Here is a 15,663-nt window from a genome sequence, read left to right on the forward strand (position 1 = left end):
GGGAGAGTAAGCTTTGCCAAAGCGATACGCGCCCGCCCGTCCCACACCAGTCTCCTCTGCAGGCTCTCCACCTCCCGAAAGTAGGCCACCGGAATGACGTCGAAGGAGTTCTGAAGTGCATAAAGGAATCTGGGAAGGGACATCATTTTAAACAGCGCTGCGCGACCAAGCGGGGACAAGGGCAGCTTACACCACCAAGCCGTATCCACCCTCAAACGCCGAAGTGGAAGCAGGAGGTTCTGCTCATAGCGAACCGCTGGATCCAACGAAACGTACACCCCCAGGTATTTAAAGCCGGACCGAGATATTTGGATCGGAAGCCGAGGCGGCAAGAGAGGAGGGCCACCAGAGATAGGATACACGCAAGATTTAGACCAGTTAATCGTCAGACCCGAATTTCTCCCAAAGGAAGTAAGGACGTCAAAGAGAACATTCAGCGACTGCCGCGGCGAGGTGAGGTACAAGAGAATATCATCCGCGTACAACGAGACCCGGTCCTCAAAGCCCGGGGCCCACCGGATCCCTCTGATCGAGGGCTCCCAGCGGAGCCAGGCAGCGAGCGGTTCCAAGGCATGCCTTATTTTTTAACTGATTTTTCCTGTCCTTTATTGCTTTTTTGTAACATCTTCTTGTCTCTGCTATCTTACTAGGGTTATTACCGGATTCTTTCAGTGCCGATAAGAGAGCAGAGTGAGCACTAGAACAAGCATGGTCAAACCAGTTTTTAAATTTCTTGGGCCTTGGTCTCCCATGACTGGTAAGATTCCCCACAACTTGTTTAGTTATTCTATCAAAGGCACCCAGAATAACCCTCGGTTGTGCCACTGCCGAAAGACACAGACTAAAATCCTCTTTTTTACTTTCGTATAAGTTTTCAAGGAAATCGGCCGGGGTAATAACATCCCATCTCAATCGTCTTCCCTGACTAATAGTCTCTAGATTTGTGTTGGAGATCGAAGGCAAGGGAACATCTTTTCTCAAGGCCTTGACTTTGATTTCCAGAGTAAGAGGATTGTGATCACTTAAGGCATTTTGCGTAACGCGAAAAGTGCCCAGTAAGTTCATCAGAATGCGAGATACGAAGATGTAGTCAATTGTACTACAATGGCCTTGACCCGTAAACGTAGGGACGGGAACCAACAAGTCTTGAACAGGCATGTGTAAATGATAGGCCGATACCATACTCTCTAAATATATCCCACCCTTAGAATGTTCAAAATGGATAGCCTCTTGCGGGCAAAAATCGTGATGGTTATTTGCAAAACAATTAAGATGACATACATGAATATTAAAATCGCCAAAAAGTAAAAGCAAATAAGGTTTAACGTTAATTGCATCATACTCGTCCAAAAATCTGAACAGTGCTTTGAGATGCTCTAACTCATCAAGTCTGGTAAATGAGTTATAAAAATTAACCACCAATAATGATGGCAAATTAACACATTCCATTTTCACCGCTAAAATATGAGAAGAATTGGTCACTAACAGCTCCATGCTATATAATAACTTTAGACTGAATAATAACAAAAGACCCCCTCGTGGTCTCCCCATAACAGAAGGCACAGCGTATTTGGTAAAGGACTGATACCCATCCAGGTAGTAAGGATCTATAGCCTCCCATGTTTCTTGCAAAGCAATTATATGATAAGTGGAAAGAAAAGCCCTCCAGTTTTGATCACCTCTTTTAGAGCGAAGACCAGCAATATTCCATGATAAAGCAGTAATTATATCTATTGCTGGAGTGCATCCTACACACTCTCGCTCTTTTGTTAAACAATTTTCCAAATTAAATGAAAGAGGTAGTGGATCAGCTTCTACTCCATTATTAGGCAACTCAACACCCAAATTATCAAAATTAATGATAGGAGCTGTACCGCTCCCAACTACAGAAACTTCCTCAGGGCACCTCTGCGTGACTCTTATGTCAAGCTCTGTCTGTAAAGGTAAAGTTTTATCTATTAGAGCACTGGAATTGACAATGTTATCCACAGCAGGTATCCTGGGAGATAAAGACCCAAAAGAATTAGAAAAAACTGCACTGGATACATCATTATGGGTGTAAACTCTATCCACCCTGAGTCAGTCATTAACATCTAAAGTACTAAGGACTTCATATCTATTACTTAATAGCAATGTTTTACTTGCAGGGACGTGCTGAAAGGTATGCTCTCTCTTTCCAGCAGGCCCCAAAAAAGTGGTGGATAAAAAAAGCCCAATGGGAGAACATTAACATAGTCCTGTTGAATTCTAATAGACCCTGCTTGTCTCAAAATATGGTCAACTATATCGGGGGAACTAAAATTCACAACGACACAATCCCCCTTCAGTGTCTTATTGGACTTCCCCACCCAAGGAACCCTTCTCACCATTTTAAAACAATCAAAGAGGTGACTCCCCAAGACTGTCTTACCAGCCAAATAGTGGAGGGCTTTATTTTTCAGGGAGGACCAATGCTCTTCCTTGCCATCACAAATTTTCGGGACATTGGCCAAAATAACCGTGTATGGGCAGGCCTCTGGTGGCAAATTTAGTGGGCGATCCTTATATGTAGGCTCCCCCCGAGAACTTTGTCTTTCAGTGTGACCCCTCGACCCTTTGCTAACACCGTTGATTCCCCGAGCAGGTGGTAAGGGGTTAATAGGGCCAGCAACAGGAGTTGACATAGACTCAACCAATTCAGACACTCTAGTAGTAACTACACTTAGCGGATGTAGATCAGATGGATTAGGCCTTAACACCGGTGCACTTTGACCCGCTATATGACGTTCAATGAGAATAAGTCTATCGTCAATCTTACTAAGTCTATCCAAGACTGGCGATATAATCGCCCTCAATCGCTCGTCCATCAGCTTAATCAAATCAACTGATATGTCCCTCATAGTAGCTACATCCCCTTGAGCCCTATGCTCAGTAAACCCATTTCCCTTAACAGGAGTTGCCTCAACCACTGAACTACCTTCCGGTTGAACCAACCCTTGACCAGAATCTTTGTTCCTAGGTTGTTTAGCTTGTTGGCGGTTTCCTTTGGGGGCATGAGTAGCTTTTCTCTTACCCTTGGGTACTTTAACAGGGGCAACAGAAGGAATCTTTAACTGCCTAGTGCGTAAGGCTGGGGGGGAAAGAGGAGGACTAGGGACGTTCATCGAAAATGGAGCACTGGAAAGACAGGACTCTAAAGCAGGCCCAGAAGAGATAGAATGGGTAGCCTGTGTAGAAACAACTGAGTTAAGCTGGGTAAAAGGCTCTAATGACAACCTTCTTTCCACAATTTCAATTTCTTTTGACATGGCATTTTCAGCTTTTTTTAAATAAGCATCTAGGGTCCCTGACCCCCCCGCTATAGAGCCCTTGTTGTAGTTTTTCGCCATAGCGTATTCTGAAACAGAAGCCTCAATACGTTTGTAACAACAGCTATCAAAACATGAAAGTCCTTAACAGAGCAAACCTCAAAAACCGACCAGGTGTTAAAACGAACAATCCCAGAGAACGTCTGGTGCCGGTTAGAGGGGTGGCCCAGCCCAGCCTTGTCCAGCCCCGGACGGCCACAGACGGCCCGCCCTTTGCCCGGGCTTAGCCCGGCGCCGCCCACGTGCGTCCCGCGACGCGGAGGGAGCCTCCTTCTCTTAAGCGCCTCCGGGCGCGAAGATTCTGAACAGCTGAGGAGCGCTCAGCCCTCTGGGAGCTGTAGTCTCCCCCTGCGATGGCTGCGCGATGTCAAACAGCGGCTGCAGGGGAGACACACAGCGTCAGGGACCCAGGGGCGATATGGTGAGTAGGAATGAAATGCTCGTGAGTCCTTCCAGGCAGGGCAGCGTCTGAATTGAAACCCGCTCCACCGAGGGAGCCTCCTTCTCTTAAGCGCCTCCGGGCGCGAAGATTCTGAACAGCTGAGGAGCGCTCAGCCCTCTGGGAGCTGTAGTCTCCCCCTGCGATGGCTGCGCGATGTCAAACAGCGGCTGCAGGGGAGACACACAGCGTCAGGGACCCAGGGGCGATATGGTGAGTAGGAATGAAATGCTCGTGAGTCCTTCCAGGCAGGGCAGCGTCTGAATTGAAACCCCTAGAAATCAAATTGCTTTCACATATTTTCTTCACATAGGCAAAGAAATGTTAAGAGTGAAACTGCAGCTAACTGGAAATAAGGCAGGTGTCTCTGGTTCTCATGAGAACATGATCGAATGGACCTTGTTGGAAGGTGGTTTAATTAGTAGGTGCAGGTAGGTACCTACAGCTAGTAATAGCACCACAGTCTCAAATAAGATCCAGTCAGGTCTCAATAAATTAATCATTGCTCAACCCTTGGTAGCTTGGCTGGGAGCAGGCCGGCAGAAACCGTAAATAAAAAAGATTTAATAAAAATCCAACACCTATTAATAAAAATAGAGAATATTTATATACTTAAAATGAAAAAAATCCAATTTTTGGAACTGAAGATATGAATTTTTAAAGGCTGTAAGAAAGTGCCGTCTTTTTGCATGGTTGCCCCCACTTTTTGCCAAACTGTTGATGTACTTTGAGTGTGCCCTGGGTTCCTGCCAACCAGGTACCCAGGGCCTATGTTCTTTCCCTAAACTGCATCGATAAAAAACTCAATTGGCACTCTTTGGCCACATGTAAGCTCCTTGTAAATGAAACCATAGGTACCAAGGGCACTATGGCCAGGGAAGGCCTCTAAGGGCTGCAGCACTTATTGTGCCACCTTTAGAGGCCCTATACCTACCTACCTATATATATATATATATATATATATATATATATATATATATATATATATATATATATATATACACATATACACACACACACACAACACCACACCACACCACCTCCCCACCTCCCCCATAGGTAAGCCACCCCTCTAGCTGGGTGCACTACACCAGTGGTGAAGGTACAGGTGCATGAGCCATGTACGCCTACAGTGTCTAAACCCATTCTTAGACATTGTAAGTGCAGTATTGCCATTAAGAGTATATGGTGCTGGGAGTTTGTCATTACGAACTCCACAGCACCATAATGGCTTTACTAAAAACTGGGATGTTTGGTATCAAACTTCTCAGCACATTAAACCTACACTGATGCCAGTGTGGGATTTAATGAAAAATGCTCTCAAAGGGCATCTTAGAGATACCCTCTGAAAAACAACCTAACTCTACTGTCCTGGCTGAGTGGCTGCTTGCCAGCTGCCACCACCAGACTTGTTTCTGGACCCCTGGGTTGAGAGCCTGCTGCTCTCGGGGGTCTGAAACAATGCACATCCTGGGACAAGGTGCCAAGTCTCCTTCACCAGGATGGGCAGGGTCCACGAAGGGGAAGCTTCAAAGGCTTGCTGCCTTTGTGAGCTATCCCAGCCATTTGCTGCTTCCAGCAACTGGCCCCCACCGGTTCTGACCCCCACTTTGACTGGGAGAATCGGTGGGAAAACCAAGTGAGGAAGGGAGGTGTGCCCACCTTTGCCAACCCCACCCATCAGGTGGGGGAGGCGAGGTGAAGCACAACTCTCACGCCCGCCATCTTGCAGATGGGGGGACCCAGCCAACCGCAGAGAGGCATATGCCCCCTCCCACTGGAGGGTGGCATAATAGGGGGTGTACCCACCCCAAGGAAGGGACCCATTGGTCCAGACCTGTACCTACCTGTAACACCCCTACATTTAGTGGCAACCCTGAACCTTGCCTCCTCAGACAAGAACCACCCAGAAGAAGAAGGACCGAAAAAGCCGTGCTGAACTTAGAAGAGGAGGACCCCTGCTGACTTGGCCCAGCCCTACTGGCCTGTCCCACCTCGAACCTGCTTCAGCGAAATCCCAGGGTGTCTTGAGTCAGCAGCCCCCAAGAACCCGGAGGACCTGCCCTGCCTTCCCTAACCAAGACTTTGTCTCTCATGAGCACTGGATTTGCTCACCCACAGACCCTGGCTCCGGCCAAATCCGCGAGTCTGCACCGGACGCCCAAGGCCCGAGTTAGAATTGTCCAGCACCACGAGGAGGTCTCCCTGGCGATCCTGACCTGAGATCTGGTGATCTCTGCCCTGCCTCGAATCTCCAATCAACAGCTGCAGTCCCTTTCTGGAGGATCCCCCCGACTGCAACCGAAGATGGTAAGAAAACCCAACGCCTAAAGACACCCCTGCACCCAACGTCCCACGGCCTGGGGTGGCCAAACCAATGGTGTCCCAGCATCCCCAGGCATCCCATCTTACCTCTCTAATCGGTGGTCACCTCCAGAAGATCTTCATCCCTGAGCCTGTAGTGTTTGCTGCAACAGGAGGATCCCCATTGAAATCAACGGGGCACCCAACGCCAAAACAGCACCCTACACCCAGCCGCCCCTGTGCTGCTGCAGGTGCACTTTGTACGCTAACTCGGATCACCCTTTGCCCTGAGCCTAACACCAGGAGCTTTGCTCCCACAAACTTGTTGCCTGCACGTGAGCAGCCACCAACCGGAGGCCCCACACCCCCTATTAGATATCCTTGGGCCTCAGCATTCTGCACCCAGCTGCCCTTGTGTCGCTGAGGGTGCTTTGAGCCTGGGGGAACCCTGGTTCTAACCGCAGAAAACCAACTCCCACAACCAAGTACTTACCTGTAAAGAGATAACTCCATTTCCTCCCATAGAATTGCATTGACTGCTTTTCTCAGTGTGGAATTGGTTTGTATGGAACTCTAAGAAACTGCAAATATTTAATAACTGTTTTACTTACCTTCTTCTCTTGGAAATGTCCCAGTGTGATATCCAGGCATATCACACTGAGTAGAAAAAGTTATCTAAAAAGTAATCCAACTGTAATTTCAACTGTATTCAAAGTATTTACAAACCTGTAACAGTCCTTTTCATTCAGCTTGCTTGTATTGTTCAACCTGCATTGAAAATTACCATTTACACTTACCTGTGCCATGCTTGCTTGGTTCTAGAAAATAAATATACAAACCAAATTTGTCTGAGTGTGTGACATCATTTCTTGCCTGAGTGTGTACAATATATGCTTAACAGTAACCTCTGATAAAGCCTTAGTGCTAACCCACACTAACACAAATAGAGAATAAGTTATTATCTACTTTTACCTCTGCCTACCTTTGGGGTTCCACTGGACTCTGTGCACACTATACCTCACTTTGGTATAGTAAATACAGATCCTGCTTCCTACAAAGGCTAAATGTTAAAATTGCTTTTAGTGACAAAAAGCGAATAGCCCCAACCGCGGCGATCTGGTCACGCTAGACCGAGACCAAGTCAAAAAGTTTTCAGGCCAATGGCAATGGAGCACAGGTCCGATTCGTTGGGTGGTTGGGGCTGGTCGAGTTTTTACTTTAGCACTAAGGGCCCTGTTATGTTGTTGGGTGGAGTTTTCTCCGCCCGACATCGTCTCGGTCATGGGACCGACCGACACCCGGCCGGCGGTCCAGATAGACCAATTAGGATGCGACTGCACGCTGTTTGGTCACATTCCTATGCTTTACAATGGGAGCATGTATTCCAGCTGAAATGCATGCTCACATTGTAAAATAGGAGGTACAGTTCATCCCTGCACCCAGTGGCAGGCACCTCCCCTGTTAATCCCTGCCACAGGGAGCAGGGATTAACAGGGGGGCTCTATAGGTGCTCCCCTTGCTGGGGGCCCCCAAAGTCGAGTTACAACAGCCTTTCTATGTCAGAAAGGCTGGCACAGAAAGGCTGCCGAAAACAGACATCGTAAACCATGGGGCGGAAAGAGACACCCTTGGGATTACTGGCCGCATTCCGACTGGCTGACGGGCTCTCCGAGCTCCTCGCAAGCCAGACCATTCGTATTCCTTTCCGACTGCCTACATGGTAAAGAGGCAGTCGGAAAGGAATCAGACGGCATATTACGCTGCTGTCGGAAAGGCTCCGACCGGAGGCCTGAGCAGTTTCTGACCGCATCGTAATAGGGCACTTAGTCACTTTTTTGGTTCTGATGGGAGTTAATGCAGGTAACTTCTTTCAGCTCTTTTGGTCCTGTTGCTCTTTAGGGAGTCCACTCCTTATTCTTGGAAGCAAGGCACAGTTCTCTTTTGTGAAGGCCAGCGTGTGCAGCAGGTGTAGTCCTTGTGTGTGCAATCCTCTCTTTGTGCAGCCAGGGGTTCAGCAGGGCAGTTCTTCTTCTGATGTTTTCAAGCAGGGATCCGAGGTGCTCTGTAGCTTCCCAAGATTTATTGCAGTTTCTGGGCTGGTTAGAAGGGGGCACCCCTAACTAATGGGGTTCAAGTTGCCACCCTCTGGTGTGACCACTTCCTTAGAAGTGTGGCATATGTTTGTCCCAGAATGCACTTTTTACTAAAAGCCAAATTGGAGAAAATCTCTCCTGGGAGTTCAGGTCTGGCTAACCCAACCCACAGGTGTGGCTAACTTTTCCCTACACTCCCCCTCCAGCCCCTCTCCTAATTCAATTATTGTGGATCCCATTTGGCTAGGTGTTCAGGAAGTGGGGAGGAGGAAGGGGCTGATTCCTGTACTATCTGTCTTTCTCACTTTTGAAGACCAGTTTGGCTACCCTGTCCCCTATCTGTCCTGGCATTTGCAGCAGCAGATCTACTCCCACCAGATGGTCTCTTTGTTTCAGCCGAAGCCACTTCACACCTAATCAGGGGAAGCTTGGCGCAGCCTGTCAAAGGCTGGCCAATCAGGAGTGCCTGCGACAGGGCTGCTTTTGGTAACTTCAGGAAAGCAGGTTCTAAAACTACTTTCCTGCAATAGTTATAATAAATCTAACCTTGACAAGTTTCGATTTTATTTTAACTATTATTTCAGTACTTCTAAATATTGTTCTAGCTCACTCCTGTCAAAAGTTAGACTTTATTAAACATTAATAAAGCCTTCCAATGTTAGCCTACAGAGCTAGCACCTACAGAGCTATCGCAAACAATGGGGGGAAACCAAATTGCGGTTTTTCCCTCAGCAGGCCATATAAAACATATTGTATAATGTCTCTGCTTTTTATAACAATGCCCTTGGGGCATCAGAGGCAGACCTTAGTGGTGACTTATATTCAATAAAAAGGTAGACTTAGACTTTGGAAGTACTTTTAATCCCAAAGTCAAATTAGGACACCATTTTATTTTAAAAGAAGCCTGCAAAGCAGGGCTTGCTTTAAAACGACAGCAGACACCACAGCAGTGCACACTTAAGTACATTCAGTCCACTGGGGTATCTAAACCTTCATGCCCACTTTATACTAGGGACTTAAAAGTAAGTTGTCCAAACCAATTGTAATTACACCTACTTACCATATACCTTTTAAACAAAGCACTGGCCCTGGGCCTGGTTAGCAGAGCCCAGTGCACATTCCGAATCGGTAACCACCAGTATCAGTCAAAAAATGGGGGTGATCAGGGGAAAAAAGATTACTTTATCGCAGACCTTGAATAAGAGATGCACAACAGAAGCTTCTCTGCTGGCCTCACAGGAATTTAACTTTCTCCCTTACGAGTTCCAAGGTGAAAACCAGGCTTTGGTTCTTGCAGTCGAAAAGGCCTGCACAGTTTGGTATAACATATTAGTGCATTATAAAAGCAGTTTAAAAATAACAAGGCTGGTCTAAAAGCGGTAGTCTAACAGAATTAAAACTATGCTTACATTTAAATACGTTCAACACCTACTGTTTGATTACATACATTAGATACTCTGTCACTAAAATGTTGCTGTCAAGATAGTTAATTTATACTTCTCTTTTTCCTACAGGAAACACAATTTATCTTTGGGAGTTCCTTTTGGCTTTGCTTCAAGACAAGGCTACATGCCCAAAATACATTAAGTGGACGCAGAGAGACAAAGGCATCTTCAAGCTTGTAGATTCAAAAGCCGTATCCAAGTTGTGGGGAAAACATAAGAACAAGCCAGATATGAACTATGAGACTATGGGCAGAGCACTGAGGTACAGTATGCAGTTGCAATGTTTCACAGACTTTGAATGACTAACGAATTGGTAAAATTACACCTTTCATTTTAGCAGCATTTTAAGCCGAGTTGTTTGAATACTTTACTTCTTTCCATCATATCTCTGAGGTGAGAGGTATTGCACATAGGCTACGCTACGTGATCAGCAAACTCTGTAGCTTTCCAACTAGCCAGCCTGATTTGGTTTCAATCCGCCACTGCATGCATTTTTTGGTTAACAGGTGGGTCAGGCAAATTCCATGCAGCTGAACAAGGGGAAATAAAAGCAAGTTGGTGCAGTGTGAAGACGTCGGCCGTCATGGGTGTACCATGTACCTGCAGTGCTGTGTGCTCCATTTTCACATGCGGCGCAGAGCAAGAGATGGGAACCAACATAGAACCATCAGATCTTTTGTTATGCACTACCTGTATGTTTAGATATTTTTCTTCAAGTGTAAACGTTCTAGGCATTAACAGATAGGCTACTTTGTGCTTCCCTGAAAGGACATCATTCCATCACTCTCCAGCCCATCCTCCCCTCCCCAGTTTGCATCCCAAATAAACATGCTTATATAAAACAAGTCAGGTTACAGATATTTTTGCCAAAACATGGAAATACACTCCTCATCAAATGAATGTTTTTCTTGAGTCTGTGGCTCACATGCAGGCGTATCATAGAAAGTTAATAATAGTGTTCTGATGCTACTGTGCATGATTTAGAGACGGGGCCACACACTGGCATAATTGGTGTGAAATACCATTTTGCAAAAATGCATTTGCATCCCAATGATGAGATCTTTATTTTTTTAAATATGTTTTTGTAAAACATGCTTTTTAGCCAGGCAAAGCTATTTCAGCCTTGCTATTTACATTGAGCATTTAATCACTCCATTTGCTCTACTGTTCCCACCACTCGAAACAAGTCCTTTACAATTAAAAATCGAGCCCTGTTCAAACCACTCCATACTGGACTGTGCTTAATTCCTGACTACATTCTATCGACCATGGTTCTATTTTATCACCCTCTAGCTGCCTACAATTAACTAGTAATTCAGCTCTTTGTTTCCACAAGGAAAGAAGGCTTAGTTTTCCCTGTTGTTGTTATTTTGCCCTTAAAAGTGAGATTTTGTCTGTAAGACTAATTTGATTTGATTTGGCTTTTTTGCTCCGATTCCGATTAACTTGATTGGGATTGATCTCATTAATGATCTCATTATTTAACAGAGTTATCTGCTTTTCCTTCACTGCTTTCTACACTATCTGTTGTTGACACACCATCCACTTATTTAGCTCCTTCAGGGGACTACTTTATTTTCCTTGACATGTCTTTCGTTGACAGGAGTTTCTCAGAGTTTCCGTCCAGATGAAAATGTGGAAAGACTCTTGTTTGTGTGGTCCTCCATTTCCTTGCAGTCTATGATCCTGCTATCTTGAGTGCTGTGCTGGATTTCCCTATTTTAATTCAATTTACGGTTAGCTCTGAAGCCATGTTTCAAGGCAAAACTGATAAGTAGTTGATGTTCCAGTACCTTACTTGCAGGGCTGTCCATTGTACTTGCTTATTCTGCTTTGAATCTGTTCATAAGGATGGCCAGAACAATGCAGCATTGTGTAATACCAAAATAATTTCAGAGGTAGACCCAGATATCATTTACATAACGCCTCTGAATTAATTTTCAAGAAAGAACTAAGCATGCAAACAGAAGTTTCTGGGCTTTTTAAAGAGAGAACATCTTGTTAGTCTTTCAATAAGCTGTGGAAGGTAGTCCTATTCCTCTGAAAGGTCATCCAAGATCATCAGCTTTGCAGTTCTGATGGGACTGTGTACAAATCCCATGTCCTATGATTTGAATTTTTTTTGTTTAGAGACTTAAGGAGTTTTAACTTTTGAAGCCTTCCAAACTTCCTGATAGGGTCAGTAAGTGGACGGAGATGATTTGTGCTTTAGGTAAAGAGCTTTGCAGCAGAGACAGGCAATTGCAAATTTTTCATTAATAAATCTCGCCATAAAAGCAAATAAAATAAAAAACAGGAAACAATAATATAAAAACGATAAAAAGAAAGAATGATAAAATGGATACAATTTACTAAAATTCATTCAGTAACAGTCCAGCCATATCCATTGATGATAAGTAGGACTATAAAAATTGCTATCCGCTTCACATCTAACTTCCAAATTGAAAAACAGACACTCAACATGGGCAACCCTTTGTCAACCCTTCAAGTGGCTAACCTTTTTTGCCTAATCCTTCATATATTCAACAAAAAAAGTGAGACACAAATAAAATAAATGGACTGGTATCACTTCTCGGGGATCTACAGTCCCTGATTCCCAGGTTACAGAAAAGCAGTAGAGTCCACTTCCTTCTGTACCCATGGTAAATCGGATAAAAAATTACAATGTGTTCTATGAATTCAATCACCTGGGAACAGAAGGGACAAAACCCATCAGACTCTTTGGGTGCACGCAGCCATTTTGCCATAACTGAACAGAGGGCCAAGGTCCCAACCTGAAATTTCATATATAATGTTTTGGCTTCAGGATTCTCAATCTCGTCCAAATGAGTACCCACCCTAGCATGCGCTAAAGTGAGATCATCAATATAGCACCAGTATATACCCTTGAGTGATTCTTTTGGGGCCCCAGTGGCTTCCGCAAGGGTGGACCAGAGGTTCCCACACCCCATCTTGGTCAGTCTGCATTTCATAACCCTGAGCCAGGAGATCTTAGAAGCCCCTGAACATCCTCCAGACCCTATTGTTATGGCAATAGGTCTGGGGGCGCCCAAATCGATGCCAGTACAATATCGGTCTAAGACCCACTTTATCAAAATGAGAATTGATGCACAAGTCTAGCCGTAGGGGAATAAGCTTGGTACTGACAGGGAGGTTAATATTCTTAGTCTAGTGCCTGTCTGATGTGGACTATATTGGAAGGTTGTGTGTCCATGATAAAACACAAGTGACGTATCCTTTGGAGATAATAAATGATAAAAGCCATTCAGATGTAGTTCATTGAGCCATGCTGGGTGAGTGAAAGTAAGAATGTTTTGGGGACGGGTTGAGCATAGGAACAGAAGGCCATACAGGCTGCAGTGACAAGGTCAACACATGAGAATTTAATAAGTGATGCTGCATGGCTGATCCTTACTGCTGGAAAGCTCAGGTTCAGATAGTCGATTAAGTAAAAGATTTCTATTTGTCTTTGGACATGAAACCTAGGAAACTACAAAAGGTATTTATTTACTTTTTGTTTGCACAGCCACTTCCAGTTTTTCTTTATAATAAAAAAGGGTTATCACCGTATTAAAACATTGTATTAAAATAAATCATTACACTGGGTGATGAAGGGATTTACATAACAATTGTGTTTTTTTACAATATAGTGGCAAAATGAATTTTTCCTATTTGACAGTATCCTTGTATTGCATTCCTGTTTCTAAACATTGGCATCTACCACTTACTGCTTCTTATAGAATGCGAAAGTGCGACTGACTGAAAAAAGAAGGTTTTTGTGTGCCATTGAGGTCCTCATTGCATAATCGATGTTAAAACTTGGCTTGAGAAAGATTACGGTAAATATTTCCCTCCCCGGCCAAGCTGTCTGAACGAGGTCTCTGTGTTTTACAGCCCAGCGATTTCTGCCCAATGGTCCACTGGACTGAGTTGTAGAATGGGGCTGTTTGGTTTCTCTCCAGAAAGGAAGGCTATGCTGTTCCCTTCTTGGGAGCGGATGATCCCTTGCTTGGGGTCCTTCTTATGTCATTATGTCTTGTGGAGACCCACATGTGCTCAAGGCTGGTCTATTCTCTTTTGACTCAAATCATGTGATGCTGTTTATTATTCGTAGATGTCAGTACCGAGGCACGGTTGATATGTGTTGAGGCATCTACTTATATGTGAGGCCTCACTTGTCAACCAGATATGATAGACAGTGACTTCCACAGGGCCTTACCTGTCTGTGTAACCCTTCGCATAATGTGTTTTAGTTACAGATCAGGTGTAGTCCTGCCTAATAGAGGATGTGGGATAAAGTCTCTTGATATAATTAGGGCCTTGTTGTCTATAGAGTTAGTGGAGTATTTTATGTTCTTAAACCCTCTACACTTGTCCTTAAGGGGACGGTAGTGGTGAAAACCCTAGACGACTTAAGACTAAACTAAGGGTGCTTTTGTTTGCTACTGGTCTGTCGTCGACAGTAATAAGAAGATGGGCTACTTTTAGTGTACTAGATACAATGCAAGTGTGTCTGACCGAGGAACCAGAGTGCATGTCAGACAGTGGGACCAGAATGTACCAATAAAGTTGACCAGACTCTGCAGCAGGTTTAATAAGCAGCCAAGCTGCCTTAGTACCTAGGGTTCCTGCCATTAAGTAAGCATGCCTGCTTGGTACATGAACTCAATAACACATAGGAAGTAGCCACACAGGAAGAGAAACAAACCGTGGTTTACCCTGCATAGTCCTAAGGCAAGTAGTTAATAAAGTTAAAGTTTTGCTACCGAACTTGTCCACACCATGTCCGCCAAAAGCGTACATCCCCTGCTCCCTTTAGAGTTAGGAAAACTCCATGTTTACATCAGAGGAGCCTATACTGACTTTTCCGGAGCACACCTTTGATCTGCAACTCAACTGACACTGGGCTAACGGTCAATGGGTGTCATACCATCTGCCGTATTTAGGGCAGATTTTCCGATGTAATTTATTTCTGTGAGGGCAGTCCCCTCATGGATGATAATCTCTCCCGGGACACTTCTGGCATGAACGGCTCCTTGCAGGACAAGGATCTAGAGTTTACCCTAGAGGAGGTGGAGCGGGCCCTTCAAGCTAGCCAAGGTGGCAAAGCTCCTGGCCCAGACGGGGTTCCCGTTGATATTTTTAAAATAAACACTCCGTTGTGGGGGCCCCTCCTGGTACAGGTGCTTAACGCTAGTTGTAGCACTAGCTTTTTGCCTACATGGGTAGTCTCTACTATCGTGCCTATCTTTAAAAAGGGTGATAGGTGCGATCCGGGATGCTACAGACCCATCTCCTTATTGGATGCAATAACGAAGGTGGTAGGCAGAGTTCTTCTTGAGCGTCTTCAGGACTGGGCTGAGGAGAACTCTGTTCTGTCAGACCTGCAGTATGGCTTCCGGGCCGGGATAGGGACTACTGAGCAGGGTATAAACCTTTCTCTATTGGTGGGGAAATACACAAGGGCTAAGAAAGGTGATCTGTTTTTAGCTTTTGTGGACCTCTCAGCCGCTTTTGACTGTGTGGTCCATAACAAATTGTGGTCAATTTTAGAAGTCATTGGGGTTGAATCAAATATTATTTATTTTATTAAACATTTTTATCGTGAGGCCAAGGCCCACGTCCGCTATGGTGTGAGGGGAGAATGCTCAGAAGCCTTCCCGATCAAGAGCGGGGTCAGACAGGTTTGTGTATTGGCCCGGTTCCTTTTTAATTTGTATATAAATGGAATAGGGGAGGCTCTTCTTAAGGATAACCAGGATTTTCCGATGGTAGTGGGGCGTCCAATTCCAGCCCTCCTGTAAGCAGACGACGCGGTACTGATGTCTCGTACCCAAATAGGCCTTCAGCGTGTTCTGGATAGTTTCTTTCTCTTTATGAAAAACCTAGGTTTAAGAGTAAACTCGTCCAAAACTTTTATTATGCACTGTGGTACTGGCATCAAGAAGCGTAAGGATATGTTTGTGGCAGGGCAGAAAATTGGGGTTGCAAAGAAGTTCTCCTATCTGGGCATTCTCTTTACCCATAACGACACC

General features: G+C 45.0%; 1 protein-coding gene across 12 annotated transcripts in view; it reads left to right on the forward strand.

The window, feature by feature from the left end:
- The window catches only part of ELF1 (E74 like ETS transcription factor 1), a 509,285-nt gene that overhangs the window by 469,676 nt on the left and 23,946 nt on the right, over positions 1 to 15,663 (forward strand). For all 12 annotated transcript variants that reach the window (XM_085621962.1, XM_085621963.1, XM_085621964.1 and 9 more), the window contains one exon: positions 9,698 to 9,890. In XM_085621962.1, coding sequence (XP_085478088.1) covers positions 9,698 to 9,890 — 193 coding nt within the window. The remainder of the gene's footprint in view (positions 1 to 9,697; positions 9,891 to 15,663) is intronic.

This window comes from Triturus cristatus, chromosome 8 (assembly GCF_964204655.1).
Source record: "Triturus cristatus chromosome 8, aTriCri1.1, whole genome shotgun sequence".
Taxonomy (NCBI): domain Eukaryota; kingdom Metazoa; phylum Chordata; class Amphibia; order Caudata; family Salamandridae; genus Triturus; species Triturus cristatus.